The following is a 22,132-nucleotide window of genomic DNA, read 5'->3' as shown; positions in this document are numbered from 1 at the left end:
CATATCAAGAGTCAAGCAAGGTTATTGTTAAATCTATGACACTATGTCAGAGGGTCCCTCTGACGAAGGCGGAAGTGCCCGCCGAAACATGTCAGGTAAATAAAACCACCTACTATTGCCTGGGATAGAAGAAAGGGTTTCACGAATATATAAGTGCAGGCAAAATGAACTCTATACAACTAGTTTATGGTAATGTTTTGAACTACCAATGTGCTATGCTTGTGCTGTGTTTCACCAGTCAGTAAAATGACATTTCTGTATCTGTACACGAGCTCTGTTTTCTTGTATTCTTCTATTTACTGGTGCTAAAATTAGGATGCGCGTTTTAAACGGGTACAATAATTTCCCCTAGATTTTACAAGTAAATTTGGGGTGCGCATTACACACGGGTGCGCCTTGTATTCGGGAAATTACGGTATTTTCATTTAATCAGAATGTGCATTGTATTTTTGTTTGGTTAAAAGAAAACCACCTTTACCACCTTCGACCTGCCTTGTATTTGACCGACATTAATAAATGGAGCCATGCTTGTGTGAAAAAAACAATCGTGGACCTTCAAGATTTGTATTTGTGGACCCCTGATCTAGACAAATGGATGCCTTTGCTCACTGGAAATACAGCCATTACTTCACATTTCTGTCCAGTAAAGATGACAAAAATATCTCCGTGCGTTGCAAATTTTACGCTGGCTGAAAATGACTGTCGGTCGCTAAATCAACAAAGAAGCACTTGGAATTACAGTACAACGCGACAAAACTCGAAACAGCCTACAGGTAACAAGACAGCCAGTCTTCTACAGTTTGTAACCAGCCTTCATGCACGTTTTGTGTTTGTAACCATAGGCGGAGTTTTACTTTAGTGGGGCTGGGAGTAAAGCATGCTGATGACAAACACAAGTCAAAAGTTTGGACACACCTAAACATTTTCACGTTTTATATATTTTCACTACTATTGTAAATCCTCTCTGAATACATCAAAACTATGAACAAACATGTGGAATGGCCAAAAAAAGTGAAATAACTGAAAACAGGTTTTATATTCTACATTCTTCAAAATATTCACCTTTGAAGTGTCGCCAAACTTTTGGCCAATACTGTATATATATACATATATATAAAACTGTTCAAGCAAGTTGTTGTTGGTTGCGTTTGAAAGCTTACGTTTACAGAAATTCTAAATATCTGTCTTGCCTCCACAGGTGTAGTTTTGGCTTAGCAAAGCAAAAGCTAGTGTCTTAGGTGCAAGTCAAATGATCTGCTCGAAAAATGATTTTGACCCATTATGAAATACGTAGTAGGATTCTTGTTCATTTCATTAATTTTGGTTGTTTGTTTTATTGCTTTACAACTTTTATAGACAATATTTTAACAACTAGGTCTTTATTTTAAAGGGGAAGTTCAGAATTCTTGACATTAGGCTTTATCTTGGAGTTAGCGGGGGTTTATTTAGCCATTGGAGTTGATTTGAACAAATTCCGTGCAGTTTGTCAGTTATTTGTTAGTTTCAGAGCTCCAGGGTGGCTTACCGTAATTTCCCGAATATAAGGCGCACCCGTGTATAACGCGCACCCCAAATTTACTTGTAAAATCTAGGGAAAATTATTGTACCCGTTTATAACGCGCACCCTAATTTTAGCACCAATAAATAGAAGAATACAAGAAAACAGAGCTTGTGTACAGATACAGAGATGTCATTTTACTGACTGGTGAAACACAGCTCAAGCATAGCACATTGGTAGTTCAAAACATTAACGTGAACTGACAATATTTACGGTAATAATATGATTTGACAACTTCTCCAACTTACCAGAATCTAGGAGAAAACAAAACAGATGTGACTTTTCTTATAAAGGCTGCTGTATAACTTGCTCGTTTCCTCATGATGAATAAATGTTTCTTCCATGGATTGATACGGTAAAATGAAAGTGAGAACGTAAGTCGGAAATCCGTGAGAGCTCATAGCTGTCAGCACGACACTAGTAACAAAAGGAACTATTGTTATTTGGGTTTGAGTTTCCCGAGGGACCGATATAGTTGACGGACACAGGAAGTGTGTGTCCTTACATTTGTTATGGTCCGAATTGCGGAGCTGCAATAAACGTCGACTCAAATGAGTTCAAGAAACTAAATTCTGTGCTTTATGAAGAGTGAAAAAAGCAGAATTTAACACAGACGAAATCATTCGGCCGATTAGAGTGAAGTATTACCGAAACAAAACGGTGACGTCACGTACCGTAATGGTCGGCAACGGGTGGCCGCATACGTTTCTTCAACACAACGTGGCCGTGTCAATGAAAAAAATCGGTTTATATATATATGTAACACATATATATTTCTGTCTCCATCCATGTACCCGTTTATAATGCGCACCATGAGTTTACCAGTTGATTTTGGGGGAAAAAAAGTGCGCGTTATATTCGGGAAATTACGGTAGCTAGCGCGAGTCAATGGTGGTTGAAATCAACTCCATCGACTAATTAAACCCCCGCTAACTCAAAGGTGATGCCTTATGTGCAGGGGTGCACATATTTTTTTTGCCCAGGTTTTCAGAAGAGGACCTGGAGATGTGACTTGGTCCTCATTGAGCTTGAGAGCCGACCCGCCTGATGCGATAAAATTATGACAAGCTTTACTTAGAGCAAATTACCTTTAATTAATTATATTAACAATTAATGCTTGATTATCAAGTGGCACAACAAAATTGCCATTACTTCGAAGCTAAATGTAAAGAAATAAACAGGGGTGCGTATATATTTTTTTGCCTCCCACATTAACTCCAAGCCTTTGTAAAAGTGGGATGTCCTCCTCATAAGAGCTCATTGAACGTGCATGTTTAGCTTTGTGAAATGCGAGCAAAAACACGTTTGTCAGTGCATGGCGCTGTTCTTGATTAACTTTATTCCGCCACTTGTCCACAGGGCGAGTGGGGTCCTGTTTGACATCGATAGTTTGCCTAATTGCCACATGCGCTCTGTTTTTTTTGCGCTTTTCAAAGTTTGGATGGCTGAAATTCTTTGACCCTACATAAAATGCCCTGCTCTTATCAGCGACACTGGGATTCTCTCACGTACCACATTTCCGTGCGAGCATTATGTGCTTCTAGCCATGGTACCTCCTGCAGCCACTTTTCAGCAAAAGTCCTTTTTCTCGGTAGCTCCGGTGACATCTCTGTCGTCTGTCTGTCTTTTGACGGGGGTTGGGGAACACGGAAATAATTCCTCATTGAGAAGTGATTTTCTCGTGTCACCCGCAAATACAGTAGTCAGCCATCGGTACGCAAAAGCGTATGGAAGCCGTTGAGGGCCAGCGCGTTTGTCTACGTCCAGTACGCATGCGCGCATGCGGACCACTTACAGTGCCTTGCAAAAGTATTCGGCCCCCTTGAATCTTGCAACCTTTCACCACATTTCAGGCTTCAAACATAAAGATATGAAATTTAATTTTTTTGTCAAGAATCAACAACAAGTGGGACAAAATCGTGAAGTGGAACAACATTTATTGGATAATTTAAACTTTTTTAACAATTAAAAAACTGAAAAGTGGGGCGTGCAATATTATTCGGCCCCTTTACTTTCAGTGCAGCAAACTCACTCCAGAAGTTCAGTGAGGATCTCTGAATGATCCAATGTTGTCCTAAATGACCGATGATGATAAACAGAATCCACCTGTGTGTAATCAAGTCTCCGTATAAATGCACCTGCTCTGTGATAGTCTCAGGGTTCTGTTTAAAGTGCAGAGAGCATTATGAAAACCAAGGAACACACCAGGCAGGTCCGAGATACTGTTGTGGAGAAGTTTAAAGCCGAATTTGGATACAAAAAGATTTCCCAAGCTTTAAACATCTCAAGGTGCACTGTGCAAGCCATCATATTGAAATGGAAGGCGCATCAGACCACTGCAAATCTACCAAGACCCGGCCGTCCTTCCAAACTTTCTTCTCAAACAAGGAGAAAACTGATCAGAGATGCAGCCAAGAGGCCCATGATCACTCTGGATGAACTGCAGAGATCTACAGCTGAGGTGGGAGAGTCTGTCCATAGGACAACAATCAGTCGTACACTGCACAAATCTGGCCTTTATGGAAGAGTGGCAAGAAGAAAGCCATTTCTCAAAGATATCCATAAAAAGTCTCGTTTAAAGTTTGCCACAAGCCACCTGGGAGACACACCAAACATGTGGAAGAAGGTGCTCTGGTCAGATGAAACCAAAATTGAACTCTTTGGCCACAATGCAAAACGATATGTTTGGCGTAAAAGCAACACAGCTCATCACCCTGAACACACCATCTCCACTGTCAAACATGGTGGTTGCAGCATCATGGTTTGGGCCTGCTTTCCTTCAGCAGGGAGATGGAAGATGGTTAAAATTGACGGGAAGATGGATGCAGCCAAATACAGGAACATTCTGGAAGAAAACCTGTTGGTATCTGCACAAGACCTGAGACTGGGACGGAGATTTATCTTCCAACAGGACAATGATCCAAAACATAAAGCTAAATCTACAACGGAATGGTTAAAAAATAAACGTATCCAGGTGTTAGAATGGCCAAGTCAAAGTCCAGACCTGAATCCAATCGAGAATCTGTGGAAAGAGCTGAAGACTGCTGTTCACAAACACTCTCCATCCAACCTCACTGAGCTCGAGCTGTTTTGCAAGGAAGAATGGGCAAGAATGTCAGTCTCTCGATGTGCAAAACTGATAGAAACATACCCCAAGCGACTTGCAGCTGTAATTGGAGCAAAAGGTGGCGCTACAAAGTATTAACGCAAGTGGGCCGAATAATATTGCACGCCCCACTTTTCAGTTTTTTATTTGTTAAAAAAGTTTAAATTATCCAATAAATTTTGTTCCACTTCACGATTGTGTCCCACTTGTTGTTGATTCTTGACAAAAAATTAAAATTTTATATCTTTATGTTTGAAGCCTGAAATGTGGCGAAAGGTTGCAAGGTTCAAGGGGGCCGAATACTTTTGCAAGGCACTGTATGTGCACCCCTGCTTATGTGAAAAATTCAATTACATGTGATGACATTTTTTTGTTGTCATTTTTATACTGAGGCAGCAAAAGGAGAAAAATTGGTAAAAAGTAACTGATAAGTTACTTTTAAAGTGACTTACCATAATTTTCGCACTATAAGGCGCACCTGACTATAAGCCGCCACCCACCAAATGTGACACGAAAATGGCATTTGTTCATAGATAAGCCACAATGGACTATAAGCCGCAGCTGTCCTCACTGTGTTATGGGATATTTACACCAAAAGATATTAGCCGGTAACACTTCATTAGACAGCGGCATCATATGATGGTCAGAAGACCAAATGAACCACCATGAAGCTTTTAACTAATTGGCTGCAAAGCTTCACTGCTTCAAGAAGCTTCATTTGGCCATCACTGCTTGCTTGGGGGAGACAGTAAACCTTTAATGCCATATGTTGTCAACACTGTTGTTGTCCATCATGCCTCCTAGCATGCATTGCAGCGCAACAGATGTATATAACAATCAAAATTCATGTTCTTTGCTAATTATTTATTCAGTTACTGTTCTTGTTTGTTTAAATAATTTCTAGTTGCAGTATTTGGTAACACTTTATTTGACAGTGGCGCCGTAAGACTGCCATTAGGCAATTAGACATAATTATGACATGACACTGTCATGAGCATTAACGAATGCTTATAACAGTTATCATTCAGTTTTATTCAGCAAATGATCTCACTTTTGAATGGATGTAAAAAATCCGAGCTGGACGTAAATTGAGTTGGTAACATAATTTGCTGGATGACACTTAATGACATCTGTCATAAGCATTCAGTAATGCCCATGATAGTGTCATGTCATAATTATGATGGTCTTATGACAGTCTTATGACGCCACTGTCAAATAAAGTGTTAGCAAATACCATACCAAGCAATTAATGAAACAACTGGAACAGTAAATGAATAAATAATTAGCAAAGAACATGAGTTTTGATAGTTACTTACATATGCAGTGCTGCAATGCATGCTAGGAGGCATGGGTTGCCTATTAACACAAATAAATCAATAAATAAGCCGCACTGGTCTATAAGCCGCAGGATTCAGAATGAACGAAAAAAGTAGCGGCTTATAGTCCGGAAATTACGGTAGTTACTTTGATAATAAAGTAATCGGTAAAGTAACTAGATTACATTTTGAGGTGTAATCAGTAATTAAATTACTTTTTTAAGTAATCTGTGACAACACTGTTCATATCTATAGAAATTCCGCGATTTAAGCATGTATTTGCAAGAATTTTCTACTTAAAATGCTCTTTGTTTCGTGACGCCTGTCAACTAATCAGGTCGATCCTGCAGATTTAAAAGTTGTAGCTTTTTTTTTTTTTTTTTTTTACCTCCTTCCACAAGCTCGTCAGTGGTTGTCTGACAAATATATGCGGCCAGTTTTTTCCCCATTTACTGCGGCTCGAACAGGACTTTACAACTTTTTCTCGCACCCAGCCAAGAACACACAGACTAGTGAAATTTGTCCAGGTGGACAATTTTTTCCCCCTCTTGCCTTCAGCCAGTTTGCTATTGCTCTTTTCCACTGCGGCGAACCAGACTGCACAGCCGCAGCCTCAAAGCCACTGACAGATAAATGGAGGTACACAAGGAAAGTCTCCATACATGAGTGGATGGTATATGTACGGAACAAATGTTTGTTCGCTGGCAGCGGCGGCCTCGGTCACATCTCGTTAGCGTGATTGAACACCCGAGAGGTTCTGACAGCGCGCTGGCATTGACTGGTGTGGCCCCGGGTGACGGGGACATACCTGTGGCTGCCTTGTGTACTCGGCGGGCCACGTGGTGACGATTAAGCACACGCAGCAGCAGCAGAAACAGCGGCTGAGGCCTGGAAGAGGCCGGCACCAAAGTTGTGGTTGTCCATGCCAGTCGCTGACTCACCCAACACGTTCTCAGCAATAATAAAACACTCAATGCACTTCACTACTCTCTTTCTTTATTCAATTCCGTAACCGCTAAACTAGAAACGCCACAATGAGTCGATCAATCGGCAGCTATTCTGATCATTTAGCATCAACTTCATAATGTATGGACACGACACATTCCGCATTCACTGGGTCACGCCTTCCCGAAGGGGGCCATTCAACACTCTGCTTCATTTATTAGCAGTTGGTCACATGCAGCGATCTAACGCCAATTTTAGGTTGAAAAAGTACGATATCTGTACTGCATACAAACAGAAAGGATTGTCTCAGGAGTGATTTGTTCGAGGATTCAAGGTAATAATTATATTTTTCGTACCATGCATGCATTTTGAAATGTTGTGAAAAAAAAATCAATGGGAGAAATTAGCTGCTATAGCATTGGCACTATACTTCGCAATATTTACGTAAAATAAATGCTAGCTGCACGTTTTTTTGTGTGTTGCTTTTAACCCAGAATCGAGACTCTTTCACGTCCATAGTTATTGGGATAAACTTGTTAACCCTACCTTAAGCCTAACTTAAAGACTCTGGATAGGTGTAACATATTATGTCTGTAACGTTAAATACAATTAGAAAACGATTTAATTAAAATATATATATATATTAAAAAAAGGCATGTCCGATATTTTTTTTGCCGATTCCGATACTTTGAAAATGACGTGATCGGACCCGATCGATCGGCATCTCTTATCTTAGCGAAACTTGCTTTGTTAAAAATGACTAACGAAAAATCAAGCTTATTTCTTGTGTTTGTTTCTATTGTAGCTGCTTGTGTTTGGAGACTTGACTTCTGGCACTCTTGTTTCTTTCCCTACCGAGCAGCGGGTGCCGCTGAGCCACTCCACTGTCACAAAGCACTTACAAGTGGACACACTTTGAGCTTCCCCTTATTGAAAGACTAGCATCCGCCACTGCTGCAACGGCTATAAAAATCTGAATATCCATGTTGTTAACTTCTTGGCTACCATTGTCCCAGTTCAAATGCGTTGAATGTTTGAATGTCGTCAATGGCAGCCAATTAGTTAACTGGGAAAGCTGGTAGAGAATAAGATCTTAAAAATCAGCATGTATGTGCTTATCCTCAGGGCAATGGGTGTTTTCCATCTCCGAGCACAAATACTAAAAACAATATGCGACAGAGTAATCTGCGCTTTTCTCCGCTCCCGATTGTTTCTTCCCAGATATGTCTCAAAGGAATCTAACAACGGGCAGTTAGGGTTTCTTCCTCCTCCGAGTTTTCCTTTGGCTGGCTGCAGGGCTCGTGGGGTCCATCTCTGGCAACCAGCGCCAACGTAAACACAGAAATTCCGCCCCAATTAGAAACGCTAAATGCATTGGACTCGGTACACTACAAGGGCCGGCGCGTGCAATTAACGCAGGCCGGGCTCCCACTGGCTTCCTCGGATGGTTAGAATGGATACGGTTTCAGTTCAAGGCCAGCCAGTGGAAGTCTGATTGGGCAGGTTGGACTCATCATGGAAATATAAACACAAGGGTGAGGGGCGGGGTGGGTGAACTCGGTGCTTCGGAGGTTAAGGTTTTCTTTCGGTCAGTCCTGCTGAGTTTGTGTCGGCTGAGGAACAACAAGCAGTGTACGATAACACGTGGTAGATAATAAAGGGGATGCGGATTCGGGGAAGTAGGGCTGCCACGATTAAGCGACAAATATTTGGTATTTTTGTTTATATGTTAAAAAAGAGAAAGCTATCAAATATTCTTTTTAATTTTTTAAAAAAGCCATTCATGCACGAATTATGACTTTTCATTGACATTCACTCATTGAACTCATTAGCTGCAATTGACATCGCTAGACGCTCAATGCATTTTGACTGGGAGGAGCAAATGAACGAACGTTTAATGCCAAGATGCTAACTTCAACTAGGGGGAATGGTTTAGGTGTGCAGTTGTTGAACAGTAGGAATTCAGAATAAAATAGAAAGTCACTCCAAACTAAACTTTGACAGCTGTCGAGCGTGACGCTAAAGGATTAAAGACAGATTGGATTTTTAACTGACTGGCAGAGATCATGCAGTCAATGGCGTACCGCAAGCAACACGTCACTTCCGCTCATTAATATTCATGACATTAGCTACTGCTGCTAAGTAGGGACAAGCCACCGTTTGTCCCTAATAGGAAATGAATGGAAATCGTGTACGAAGGAGATGTTTACAGAGTTAAACCTACCAATTCTCTCCGAAAATGATGTGCCTGGTGCCAAATTGACTGGCAAAGATGTGGAAGAACATAAAAATGTTCAGTTAAAGAGATGGCTTTAGTGTCGAAGGCTGAAAAAGACGAAAAAAACGAGCCGACCTAAGCATAGCTTTAGCTTTTTTTATCGACGCGACTGACAATGACATTCTCCTGTTTCAACAAGCTATCCTTTACCATCAGTCCTGTCTTTCTTATATATCCTCTGGTTGTCCTACGTCTCTTACCGTTCTTGGGGGTAATTTAGTTAGCTTTGTGTAGCGATCGCAAATGCTACTCAGTGACAGCCAACAAACACTTTTAATTTTTTCATTGATAACACATCTTAATCCTATAATTTATTTACACTTCCCCCTTACTAAAGTTGTTTATATATATATATATATATATTAGGGCTGTCAAAATTAACACGTTAACGCGCGGTAATTAATTTTTTAAATTAATCACGTTAAAATATTTGACGCAATTAACGCACATGTCCCGCTCAGACAGTATTTTGCCTTTTGGTAAGCTTTACAGCAAGGCGTTTTGTGCTGTCTAACAGCGAACTCTTGTGGTCGCTTTGCGACAAGGTTTATTGATTTCTTGCCAGTTCATTATGGCTGCACGACGTCTCTGTTGTGCTTATATGATCCTTGGACAATATTTGTCCGTAAGTATGGTTGTTGTAAAGAATGTACATATTATGTTAGTAAGCGAAATGTTATATTTTTTGTATGAGACGCTTTTTGTTTATGTTTAGTGAACCTGTATAGCGTGCTAAGCTAACGTTGTTGCTAATGCAATGCTTGTGTACTTTTTTTTGGGTTGTTTTAAGACGGTCTAAAGAGGACAGTGGTTTGAGGCCATTTTATTAATAAATCAGACGAAAAAGGAAGAAGTCTGATTATTGAGGCGTCGTTCACTAGCTGTCTAGCTTTGGAAAAAGTAGACGCTTCGGAGTGAGGACAGCATAGACAGATTTAAATGACAGTAGAGTGAAATGCCTACTACAGTCCTTATGTACCGTATGTTGAATGTATATATCCATCTAGTGTCTTATCTTTCCATTCCAACAATTTATTTTACAGAATATATATATAATTCACAGAAAAATATGGCATATTTTATAGATTGTTTGAATTGCGATTAATTGTGATTAATTACGATTAATTAATTTTTAAGCTGTAATTAACTCGATTAAAAATTTTAATCGTTTGACAGCCCTAAATTTATATATATATATATATATATATATATATATATATATATATATAACAGAAACGGTAACAGTGGCAGTCAGATACCATTGTAATTCTTTTCAGGTCATTCATTGTCAGACAGAAGCAGTGCGGCACAACGTTACGCTAAAAAAATAAGTTAAAAATATAAAAATGGCTTACCTCTTTGTCCTCTGAAAGACCATGCCAACCCAACATAATGTTTACTGCATATGAAACGTGAATGGATTCGCCGAGCTGGTGTTAAAGTCCGCGCAAGTTGATTCGGTCTTCACATTTTTTCTTCCCGAGTTTTTGGTTTCCGGAAACGTATGACGAAAACATCCTCATGTGTCGTAATGTCTAGAGTCGTTTCTACAAGTTCCAAAAAAGCAATGCGTGATCGGCATGTTCGTTTTTGAAAGATTACCGGAGAAAAGTAGCACTAATTACGTTGGGTCAATGCGAGGGCGGGTCTATAATGTCCCACTTCGCCTTTACTTCTGCTTTACGATGCGACGTCACGGTCTAAAAATAGCCTGCGTGCGGTACGCCATTTAAGTTGAGCAGGGGCTCTAAGATTGAGCCCTGTGGAACACCTTTAACGTGCTTAAAGGTTGTTCCACACAAGCGGCAACTAAGGGAGTTCCAAAAAAATCGATTATTACATGCATCGCGATTCGACACACGTGACGATTCGATTACGATTCATAAAGATTCAAAAACGAGGATTTTCCCTCCTAACTTTATGACAGCCGCTCGTAGCGGAATGAAATTCAAGACACGTTTGCCGCCCGGACACCTTTAACGTACGCACGCACAACGTTGCCGGTTACTGAGCGAAAGATTTACTCCTTTTCAAAAGACTGGAAAATAAATTTGTGTATGAGATAGGCAGGTATGAGACAGGCGGTAGCGCTTCTGTGCATGTTATTTTTTAGAGCGAGAGGGGAAGAGAGATAGTTCGTTGCTCCTCGTCTTTCAGATGTCCAGCTGTAGTTTCAAGTCATGTCAATTGAAAAATGTCCTGAGTGTGTTGCTAAGACCCGTGTGCGTCTATAAGAGGTGAGTACACGAACCCTCTTGTATTGTTTAGCCTTTATTGTTGTTGTTTTTGAGGTGTTATTAGTTAGCACCGAGCGCCAAGCTAATTTGCTAACGTGTATTTCATATGCAGAACGTGTAAAACCATGATTAAGTACAGCGGTAACACTATAAACATGTGAAATAGTACAGAAATCTGTGAAAACAAAGTATATTGGTTAGAAGAAGTCTTATTTCTAAAGACACTTTGTTTCCAGAAAATGTGGAATTCATTCCACCTGTGTAAATTTTATTGTATAGTTGAGAGAAATAAGTACTCCCTTTAAAATGGTTAATGTTTTGCACTTTCTTGTAAAAATAAATAAATAAAAAAGCAGCTTAAGGGCAGCTTTTTGTTGTATGGGCATGTTTCCATCGTTCCTGTTGAATCATTCGGATATTTAAAATAAATAATGGACAAAATTTTGTTTGTCTACTTTATTAATTAGTAATGTACGATACATCGATAATCGTGATAATCGTGATAACCGTGATCATTGTCAATACCGTGATCATCGTTCAAGAATCGAATTGTAGCACCCTGAATCGTAATCGAATCTAATCGTGGGGTGTTAAGATGGCACACCCCTACCGGCAACTCAGTGTCAAAAGCGGCCCACGGCAAGCACAAAATGGGAGGGTGTAGACTCTGTCAGGACGTGAAAAGCGGCAAGCATATTTACTATAGTCCCAAGCAACAATGCATTTATTTTTCATTGTTGCGCAAGAAAACAGCAACTTTTCTTAGTTCAAGGAGTAGGGGGCATTATAATAGCTGTTTAAAGAGTTTTACTAGATTCGCCAAGAAGGTGAATAGTTTTTCCTGTTGTTCATTTTTAAGATGAGCAGCGGCTTTAAGATTGAGCCCTGTGGAACACCTTTGACATGCTTAACTAATTATTGACAGCGCTAGATGTCCAATGCATTTTGACTGGGAAGGGCGAATGAATGAACAGAAAGTCAAATTATTGCCACAACCAGAGGTAGGTAGAGTAGCCAAAATAATGACTCAATCAACATGAGTGTCAATCAAAATATTACTCAAGTAAAATTCATCCAAAAAATTTACTCGTGTACAAGAAGAGTTCGATGAAAATAATACTCAAAAACTGAGTAACATTGGAAGTAATTGCTTACAATGTCTGATTTTTTTTTTTTTAAACAATGGTATAATTTTTTTCTCAAAACGTCATTTACCGTAATTTTCGCACAATAAGACGCACCTGACTATCAGCCGCCACCCGCCAAATGTGACATGAAAATGGCATTTGTTAGACAAACTAAGACATAGACATAAACAAATAAGAATGCGATAAAAATATAAGCCACAGCTGTCCTCACTGTATTATGGGATATTTACACCAAAAGATATTAACCGGGAACAATTTATTTGTCAGCGGCATCATACGACTGTCATAAGACCAAATGAACCACCATGACGCTTTGAATCAATTGGCTGCAAAGCTTCATTGCTTTAAGAAGCTTAATTTGGCCATCACTGCTCTCTAGGGGGAGACAGTCAACCTCTGCTGCCACCTGCTGTAAACACTTTTGTTGTTGAACATGCCATTATTGCTAGTTATAGTATTCGGTAACACTATTTGACAGTGGCACCATAAGACTGTCATTAAAAAATAATAATTTTATAATGACACTGTCATGAGCATTAATGAATGCTTATAACAGATGTCATTTAGTATTATCCAGCAAATTATCTCACTTTTGAATGGATGTAAAAGATCTGAGCTGGACATATATGGAGTTACTCACATAATTTGCCAGATGACATTTAATGACATCTGTTATAAGCATTCAGTAATGCCCATGATAGTGTCATATCATAATCACGACGGTTTTATGAGTCTTATGACACCACTGTCAAATGAAGTGTTATCAAATACCATAAGTAGCAATTAATGAAACAACTGGAACAGTAACTGAATGAATAGCACAGAACATGAATTTTTATCGTTACTCACATTTGTAGCACTCCAATGCATGCTAGGAGGCATGCGTTTCCTATTAACCCAAATAAATCAACAAATAAGCCGCACTGGACTATTAACCGCAGGATTCAAAATAAAGGAAAAAAGTAGCGGCTTATGATCTGAAAATTACAGTATATAAACTGTTTTTACCATATTGGCCCAAATATAAGACGGCCCTGATTATAAGACGACCCCCTCTTTTTCAAGGCTCAAGTTTGAAAAAAGACTTTTTGAACACCAAATTAATTTTTATACAGAAAATAATTACAGTACATCTGAAACATGATTATAACAGTATATTTGAGAAAAAAGCATGTTATTTTGCCTCATTCAAATCTTAATATCTGAACATTTAAATATGTAAACTAAAGTGCAATCACATTCCTAAATGAATGGCTTCTGGTTTTTGAAATGTAAATAAACCAGTCTATTGTGATAAAACAACAACATTGCAATAACTGCATTAACCATCAAAGTGAAGTCTAACTCTAACTGTATGTAGTCTTGAAACAAATCTGAATAAGGAAAAACATTGCAATAAAATAATGCAAACTGGTTAAACTTGAGAGTAGCTAAGATATGTCATGACAGAACATCACTTCAATGATATCTGGCGCCATCTAGCGTCGTGAATGGGTATAATGTCTAGACCGCGAATATGAGAAGACCCTCACTTTTTCAGTCTAATTTCAATGCAAAAAACACCGTCTTATATTCGGGACAATACGGTATTATACTGTACTATAAGCTATTACATGACTGCGTTAGGCCAAAAAAATACACAAATATCATGGAATTCAGACTAGACATTTTTTACAGGAATGAAAAATCACCCAACCAAAAGGTATGAGTGCCCTCTCGTGGAGAAAAAAAAATTCCCACCATGAAATAAAAACGATCAATTCTCCGGTTTTCCGTGTTCTATGGCTGCCAAATAAAAACTGGGAGCGAGATTGAAATCCGTGCTGTCGAGTAATGTTGACTCTATATCAAACAGTTTAATTTTTACGGCGCTTTAAAGACGCCTCGTGATTGACCAGGCAGGCGCTATCATAGGCCTTCCGACTGCAAGCATGTGTGTGGTTATGTGACTGTATTGTTACCTCTGACTGGTATCATGGAGCCATGTGATTATTGTTGCAACGTCTCAGTGGTGAAACTGGTAATAAAGTCAAATCTAATATGTAGAATGTGTAGAATAAAGAAAAAAACAACTGTTGTGTGTGCAAAGTTTTCTCAAAAAGTAAATGTAACAGCGTAAATGTAACGTGTTACTACCCACTGTTGGGCGTCACAACTTTGTTTCTCAGTCCTCTCTCAGACAGTTTGCCAACAGAGCTCCAGCTCTATCCGCTAATGAAAATCCATAAGAAACATTTAGCCACGTGTAAGAAAGTGCGGAAATTCAATCAGATGCTTAACAAGATTTAAAAATGACAGGAAGAGCCAATCGAAAGCAGATGCGGCAAAAAAGATTTCTTTTTGCCTAAATGTATTAATTTGGTTCAACTTTGCTGAGCAGGCACATTAGTGGAAAATGTCATCCACGGGCCAAAGCAAAGCACGACGACGTGGTGCTTTTTCTTTTCCCGCCCGGGCAGATTATCACTCATGCCGTCAACAGACGTCTGCGTAGAGGAAAGGTATTCCCCAAACTAATGCTTGCTCTTGGACATCGATAGTAAACCAATCTGCAGGCTGTGAGGCACAGGAAGTAGATCTCATTAGGCTCTCATTCGACTGTCTTGGAAGGAAACTTTCATCTTGAGATGGCGGGCCTGAAAGCAGGCCTAATGTCACTTACTCGCCTGGGGTTTAACCCCTCGATGCCTGAATTTACCTTCAACAAATACAGTCATTCTTCAATTATCACTGTTAATGAGGGCCAGAACCAAACGCATGAAGTGAAAAACCACAAAATAGTGTCACTCCCCCTCCCCCATTTCTACCATACATTTTTTTGGGGTGAATATTATAATCTCAAAAAGTGTATATAAAACCCTGTAAACAATACAGTGGGGCAAATAAGTCAACTACCAATTCTGCAAGTTCTCCTACTTGAAAAGATTAGAGAGGCCTGTAATTGTCAACATGTGTAAAACTCAACCATGAGAGACAGAATGTGGAAAAAAACAGAAAATCACATTATTTCATTTTTAAAGAATTTATTTCCAAATTAGAGTGGAAAATAAGTGTTTGGTCACCTACAAACAAGCAAGATTTCTGGCTGTCAAAGAGGTCTAACTTCTTCTAACGAGGTCTAACGAGGCTCCACTCGTTACCTTTATTCATGGCACCTGTTTAACGCATTATCGGTACAAAAGACACCTCAATATATGAAATTCCATGCAAATCATGCAATAAATCATACATCGGGGAGACAGGGAGAAGCTTCATTACATGAAAAACAGAACACAAGAAGGAATGTGAAAAGGAGACAACAATGAGATAAACAAGGGCAATAAAAGAACAATCACAACAAGAACATCACAAATCAGCCATCACCGATCACTGCAAAAGGGAAAACCACATCATGGACTGGGAAAAGGCCAGAGTCATCCGCACCGAAGAAAATAAACATCAGCGCTGGATCAGGGAGGCCATTGAGATCCGCAAGCGGGGCCCGAGGACCATCAACAGGGATGAGGGGGCATACATGCTCTCTATGACCTGGAACAGCATCTTGGAAGAGTGAATGGGCAGCAGAGGGCGTGAGTCACGCCTTCATCCATCAGCTGATAAAGACGCGTCAGACCAACATCAGTAACCCTCTGACGAAGCCGGAAGTTCTCGCCGAAACATGTCAGGTAAATAAAACCACCTGCTATTGCCTGGGATAAAAGAAAAGGTTTGACGAATTTAAGAGACAACTGTCCACAATCTCAGTCAGTCACACTCCAAACTCTACTATGGCCAAGACCAAAGAGCTGTCGAAGGACACCAGAGACAAAATTGTACACCTGCACGAGGCTGGGAAGACTGAATCTGCAATAGATAAAACGCTTGGTGTAAAGAAATCAACTGTGGGTGCAATTCTTAGAAAATTTAAGACATACAAGACCACGGATAATCTCCCTCGATCTGGGGCACCATGCAAGATCTCACCCCGTGGCATCAAAATGATATCAAGAACGGTGAGCAAAAATCCCAGAACCACACGGGGGGACCTAGTGAATGACCTACAGAGAGATGGGACCACAGTAACAAAGGCTACTATCTAGAGGTGTGTGAAATTTCCGATTCTTAGATTATTTGCGATTCGGCCGTGGAAGATTCGAGAACGATTCACAAACATCCAAATTCCGATTATTGAAATATGTCAAGTAAAGCGGAAGTAAAACACACTCAGCGCGCCGCGCGGTCTTCGGGACGCAATGAGGAACGGAGCGAGAGTAGCTAAACATCATCACCGGCCCCTCGTGTAATGCCAATGCTCAACTCACGGCTCTAGCTCAACTCATGCCGCGAAATAAAAAAAAACAAATGCATACCTGACTGCTGCCGAAAGCTGCAACAAAGTACGTCCACAATACATAATGTTAAGGTAGATATCATATTTATATAGGACTAGATGTAGAATAGACTCGGTGGCGATAGCAGCACATGTAGAGAAAGATAGATGCGGGCGTTAGTAAACGGCCGCCATCTTAAAGCAGTAGACTTCCCTGCAAGGCTGTTGTAGTGAACCTTCCAAGCGAACCTAATAAACTTTTTATCTAAAATACTCCTAAATCGGTAAAATATTGACTTGAATCTATCTTTAAAATAGTTTTAAAACTTTCACGTGTCGAAAGTAGACAAAAGGGAAATTATGGAATAACGAGCAATTTTAACAACTTTAACGGTTAGATTGACAACATTAAATTAATTGAATGTAGTTTAAAGCTGCTGATAGAGAATGGGGATTTGAGTATATTATTTATTGTTTTTAACTGTCAACTTGATACTGAAATAGTCGTTTATTTAAGCCTGCGAGGCTTTTTAAAAAAATTTTTTGTTTTTGTTTTTGTAACTAATGTACAAAACATTAGCAGCTAATAGCGGGGGTGGGGGGTCATCAATAATCGATTTATAATCGAATCATAGCCTCTGAATCGTAATCGAATCGTTAGGTGCCCAAAGATTCCCACCTCTACTTCTATCAGTAACACAATGCCCCGCCAGGGACTCAAGTCCTGCACTGCCAGACGTGTCCCCGTGCTGAAGAAAGTACACATCCAGACCCGTCAGTGATTCGCTAGAGAGCATTTGGATGATCCAGAAGAGGACTGGGAGAATGTGTTATGGTCAGATGAAACCAAAATAGAACTTTTTGGTAGAAACACAGGTTTTCGTGTTTGGAGGAGAAAGAATACTGAATTGCATCCGAAGAACACCATACCCACTGTGAAGCACGGGGGTGGAAACATCATGCTTTGGGGCTGTTTTTCTGCAAAGGGACCAGGACGACTGATCTGTGTAAAGGAAAGAGTGAATGGGGCCATGTATCGAGAGATTTTGAGTCAAAATCTCCTTCCGTCAGCAAGGGCATTAAAGATGAGACATGGCTGGGTCTTTCAGCATGACAATGATCCCAAACACACAGCCAGGGCAACAAAGGAGTGGCTTCGTAAGAAGCATTTCAAGGTGCTGGAGTGGCCTAGCCAGTCTCCAGATCTAATCTAAACCCCATAGAAAATCTGTGGAGGGAGTTGAAAGTCGGTGTTGCCCAACGACAGCCCCAAAACATCACTGCTCTACGGGAGAGCTGCATGGAGGAATGGGCCAAAATACCAGCAACAGTGTGTGAAAAGCTTGTGAAGAGTTACAATTAATTTGTTTCATTAATTGCTAGTTATGGTATTTGGTAACAACGCTTTATTTGACAGTGGTGCTATAAGACCATCATAATTATGACATGACACTGCCATGAGCATTAATAAATGCTTACGACAGATATCATTTTATGTCATCCGACAAATTATCTCATTTTTGAATGGATGTAAAAGATCCGAGCCGAACATAAATGGAGTTAGTGTCATAATTTGCCCGATGACACCTAATGATATCTGTCGTATTTGTTCATTCAATGCCCATGATAGTGTCATGTCATAATTATGACTATCTTATGGCAGTCTTGTGATGCCACTATCAAATAAAGTGTCACCTATTAACCCAATAAATCAACAATGTGCCGCACTGGACTATAAGCCGGAGGATACAAAATGAGGGAAAAAAGTAGCGATTTATACTCCGAAAATTATGGTAGTTAGCTGCCATTAACGGCGATAGACGTCCAATTTGTTCATTCGCTGCCACTTTCCCACTTCCAAAGGATTGGACGTCTACTAGTGGTAAATCATTGCAATTCAAAGGATGATTAAGTGCAACATGATTGGAGGCCTAACACCGTCATTAGCATTAAAAGAGTTAAATGTACATTCAGGCATCAAGGAGTTTGTGACCTACTGCGAAATGTCTCACAGATGAATGCGCTTTGAAAAAAGGGAGTGAGGTCAACAGTAGGATGTTGTTATTTCAACTTATACACAGCGCTTCAACGTTTTGACCGCATGTTGGCGGCGTCACTAGGTTTTATGGGAAAGGGGGCCAGGGAAGGCTCCCAGAATACTTGTATAGCAGTGAGGACAAATTTCGCAGACAGGTAAATGAATAAATGACTGAAAAATTAGCCTAAAACTAAAATCATATAAATTTAACAAAGATTTAACGCTGTATTAAGGTTTTATTTGTAGTGTTGTTTCAGTAACATTGATATCATAATCAACAATTAGTATCCTCACAATGCATTTCCGACTGGCTAGCTTATAGAACTAAAGCATACAGAAAACACAGATAAATTAAAATATCAGCAACATTTTTTTTCAATCATTTAGAAAAAAATTATGACAGAAACTGAAAAACAAATGTTGGCCATTGTTATTTGTCGTATCAAGTTTACACTAAATTGGTTTTGAGCTAAACTGTTACGTACTATTCATTTTCTCAAAAGGTATTTTGCTGCCACCTTTTGGTGAAAGTTTGATATTACTCGGTGACTCTTTATCCAATGACCGTAAAATTACGTCACGTGTAATACTTTTTTTTTTTTTTTAATTATTTAATGATTAAAAAAAAATAATAATAATAAACTGTTTACAAACATTTGCCTGAAAAACAATTGACAAAAGGGACATAAAAATGTATTCCATAGTGGTTAAATTATCATTCCAAAATAACAGACAATAAGCCTAACTACACAGTTAAACATGTAAAAATGATATGAAACTCTTTAACCAGAGGCTTCAAGGGGAAAAAAACTTTTTTTTTTTTTTTTTTTTTTTAAATGTTAATTAGTCTAATCGATTTTAGTGTATAATCCATTTCTGATTGGAAAAAAAAAGCAAATATAGGTTTCTTGGTTAGAAAACTTTTGTTTGTGAATAAAAAAACTAATATAAAGAAATAAACAATTTATTAAATATTCAAAACTGTTATCTCTGGGAGTTATAAGGGCCAGTAGAATTCAGTTCAATTCAATAGCAGACCAAAATAGGTTTGTGTTCGTGAAATACCTTTTGTTTCTCCTCAAACAATAGTACTGACGAGTGTGTTTTGAATTACATATGCAAATTGATCTTGTAAATCGGGACAACTTCATTGTATATTCGTGTACACTCACAAACACGCTAGCTAAACGTCACGAAACAAAAGTGGGACATTTTTACGCTAGGTCCTAACATTAAATGACGCATAAAAATTATTTCAAGCACTATTTTTTAACAATGTACAAATCCACTTACCGCTAAACGTTGCGTTTGAAACCGGATATCCAGTTCAGTTCCGGAAGTCTGTCAGTTTGTTGTTTTCTTTCTCGACGCTAGTTAGCTTCAGCAACACAACAACTTCTCCATTGGACTTCCAAAATGGGATGTGATGGTGGAACGATCCCCAAAAGACACGAATTAGTGAAGGGTCCCAAGAAAGTCGAGAAGGTTAGTCACGCGAATTATTTTTAATCACTCTATTTCGTTAATTACTAGATTGCTAACCGCTAATGCTAGCTGTTTACATCAGAAGCAATTGGCGTAACTCGATTTTGTGTGCTGTTTTAATAGGCTTGGTTTTATTTTTACATGTAACGCGTCGTTTGAAATAGGAAATAAATGAAGTTGAAAAAATGTACGGGTCAGTTGAAATCTGGTTTCTGGCTATTCCAAATGTTTTGCCTTCCAAATACCCAATAGGTTGACAAAAATGCTGAATTGGCCGCCAAATGGAAGTACTGTGCCCTAAGCCAGGAGAAACTCAAGCGTCCAATCGTCTCCTGTGAATTGGGAAAGTAAGTGACCTCTTTATTTGGTCATCAACAGCAATTAAACCCAGTTACATGGATTGGACGTCTATTGCTGGCAATGGCAGTGATAATTGTTTTCATGTCTGATATTATACTGGTCCAAAATAGGACATTGTGATAATGTTCATTATTTTCTGTAATGTACTGATAAACATGAGACTTTCATATATTTCAGATTCATTAGACACAACTGAAGTAGTTCAAGCCTTTTATTGTTTTGATATTGATGATTTTGGCAAAAAAGTCAAGAAAACCCCAAAATCCTGATCTAAAAAATATAAGCATATCATGAAAAGGTACTCTCAAGAGGCTACTAACCTAATCATCTGAATCAACGAATCAACTCAAAACCCCTGCGAAAGATTCCTGCGGCTTTTAAAAACTCCCAGCCTGGTTCATGACTCAAAACCGCAATCATGGGCAAGACTGCCGACCTGACTGCTGTCCAGAAGGCCATCATTGACACCCTCAAGCAAGAGGCTAAGACACAGAAAGAAATTTCTGAGCGAATAGGCGGTGGAGATGAAGATTTCATTTTTCAGCACGACCTGGCACCTGCTCACAGTGCCAAAACCACTGGTAAATGGTTTACTGACCATGGCATTACTGTGCTCAATTAGCTTGCCAACTCTCCTGACCTGAACCCCATAGAGAATCTTTGGGATATTGTGAAGAGGAAGTTGAGAGACACCAGACCCAACACTGTGGCTGGGCTTAAGGCTGCTATCCTGCCATCCTGGGCCTCCATAACACCTCAGCAGTGCCACAGGCTGAATGCCTCCATGCCACACGCCGCATTTAAGCAGTCATTTCTGCAAAAGGACCAAATATTGAGTGCATATTTTTTTTGTATTGAAAAAACACTTTTTTTGTATTGGTCGGATGAAATATGCTAATTTTTTGAGATAGGGATTTTTGGTTTGTCTTGACTTTTTTGCCAAAATCGTCAATATTATAAAAATAAAAGGCTTGAACTACTTCAGTTGTGTGTAATGAATCTAAAATATATGAAAGTCTAATGTTTATCTGTATATTACAGAAAATAATGAACTTTATCACAATATGCTAATTTTTTTTAGAAGGATTAGTACAGTAGTACGAATTAACTCTGTCGTAGGAGTTACCATGACCGTATGATATGTCTATCGCTATCAAAGGTAGCCAATGAGTGATTTGATGTTATAGGCTATATAACAAAGATGCCATCATTGAATACCTTCTGGATAAGTCTGCTGAAAGACCCAACACCGATGCTGTCACACATATCCGAGGAACCAAGGTATGCTCACGCTTTTTTTGTTGACAATTGCGGCACATTATTATTTTCAGTTCACACTTGGGACCTTTGGG

General features: G+C 39.3%; 2 protein-coding genes across 2 annotated transcripts in view; one reads left to right on the top strand and one right to left on the bottom strand.

The window, feature by feature from the left end:
* The window catches only part of eya2 (EYA transcriptional coactivator and phosphatase 2), a 228,326-nt gene extending 207,752 nt beyond the window's left edge, over positions 1 to 20,574 (bottom strand). The window contains exon 1 of the mRNA XM_057845495.1: positions 20,229 to 20,574. The gene's annotated coding sequence lies outside the window, so the exon portion shown is untranslated. The remainder of the gene's footprint in view (positions 1 to 20,228) is intronic.
* The window catches only part of rtf2 (replication termination factor 2), a 36,649-nt gene continuing 34,772 nt past the window's right edge, over positions 20,256 to 22,132 (top strand). The window contains exons 1-3 of the mRNA XM_057845502.1: positions 20,256 to 20,420; positions 20,673 to 20,767; positions 21,968 to 22,061. Of these exons, the coding sequence (XP_057701485.1) occupies positions 20,352 to 20,420; positions 20,673 to 20,767; positions 21,968 to 22,061 (258 nt within the window). The 5' untranslated portion in view covers positions 20,256 to 20,351. The remainder of the gene's footprint in view (positions 20,421 to 20,672; positions 20,768 to 21,967; positions 22,062 to 22,132) is intronic.

Source organism: Corythoichthys intestinalis, chromosome 9 (genome assembly GCF_030265065.1).
Source record: "Corythoichthys intestinalis isolate RoL2023-P3 chromosome 9, ASM3026506v1, whole genome shotgun sequence".
Lineage (NCBI taxonomy): Eukaryota > Metazoa > Chordata > Actinopteri > Syngnathiformes > Syngnathidae > Corythoichthys > Corythoichthys intestinalis.
Note: the sequence above shows the minus strand (reverse complement) of the source record. Positions and strands in the feature narration are given on the sequence as shown.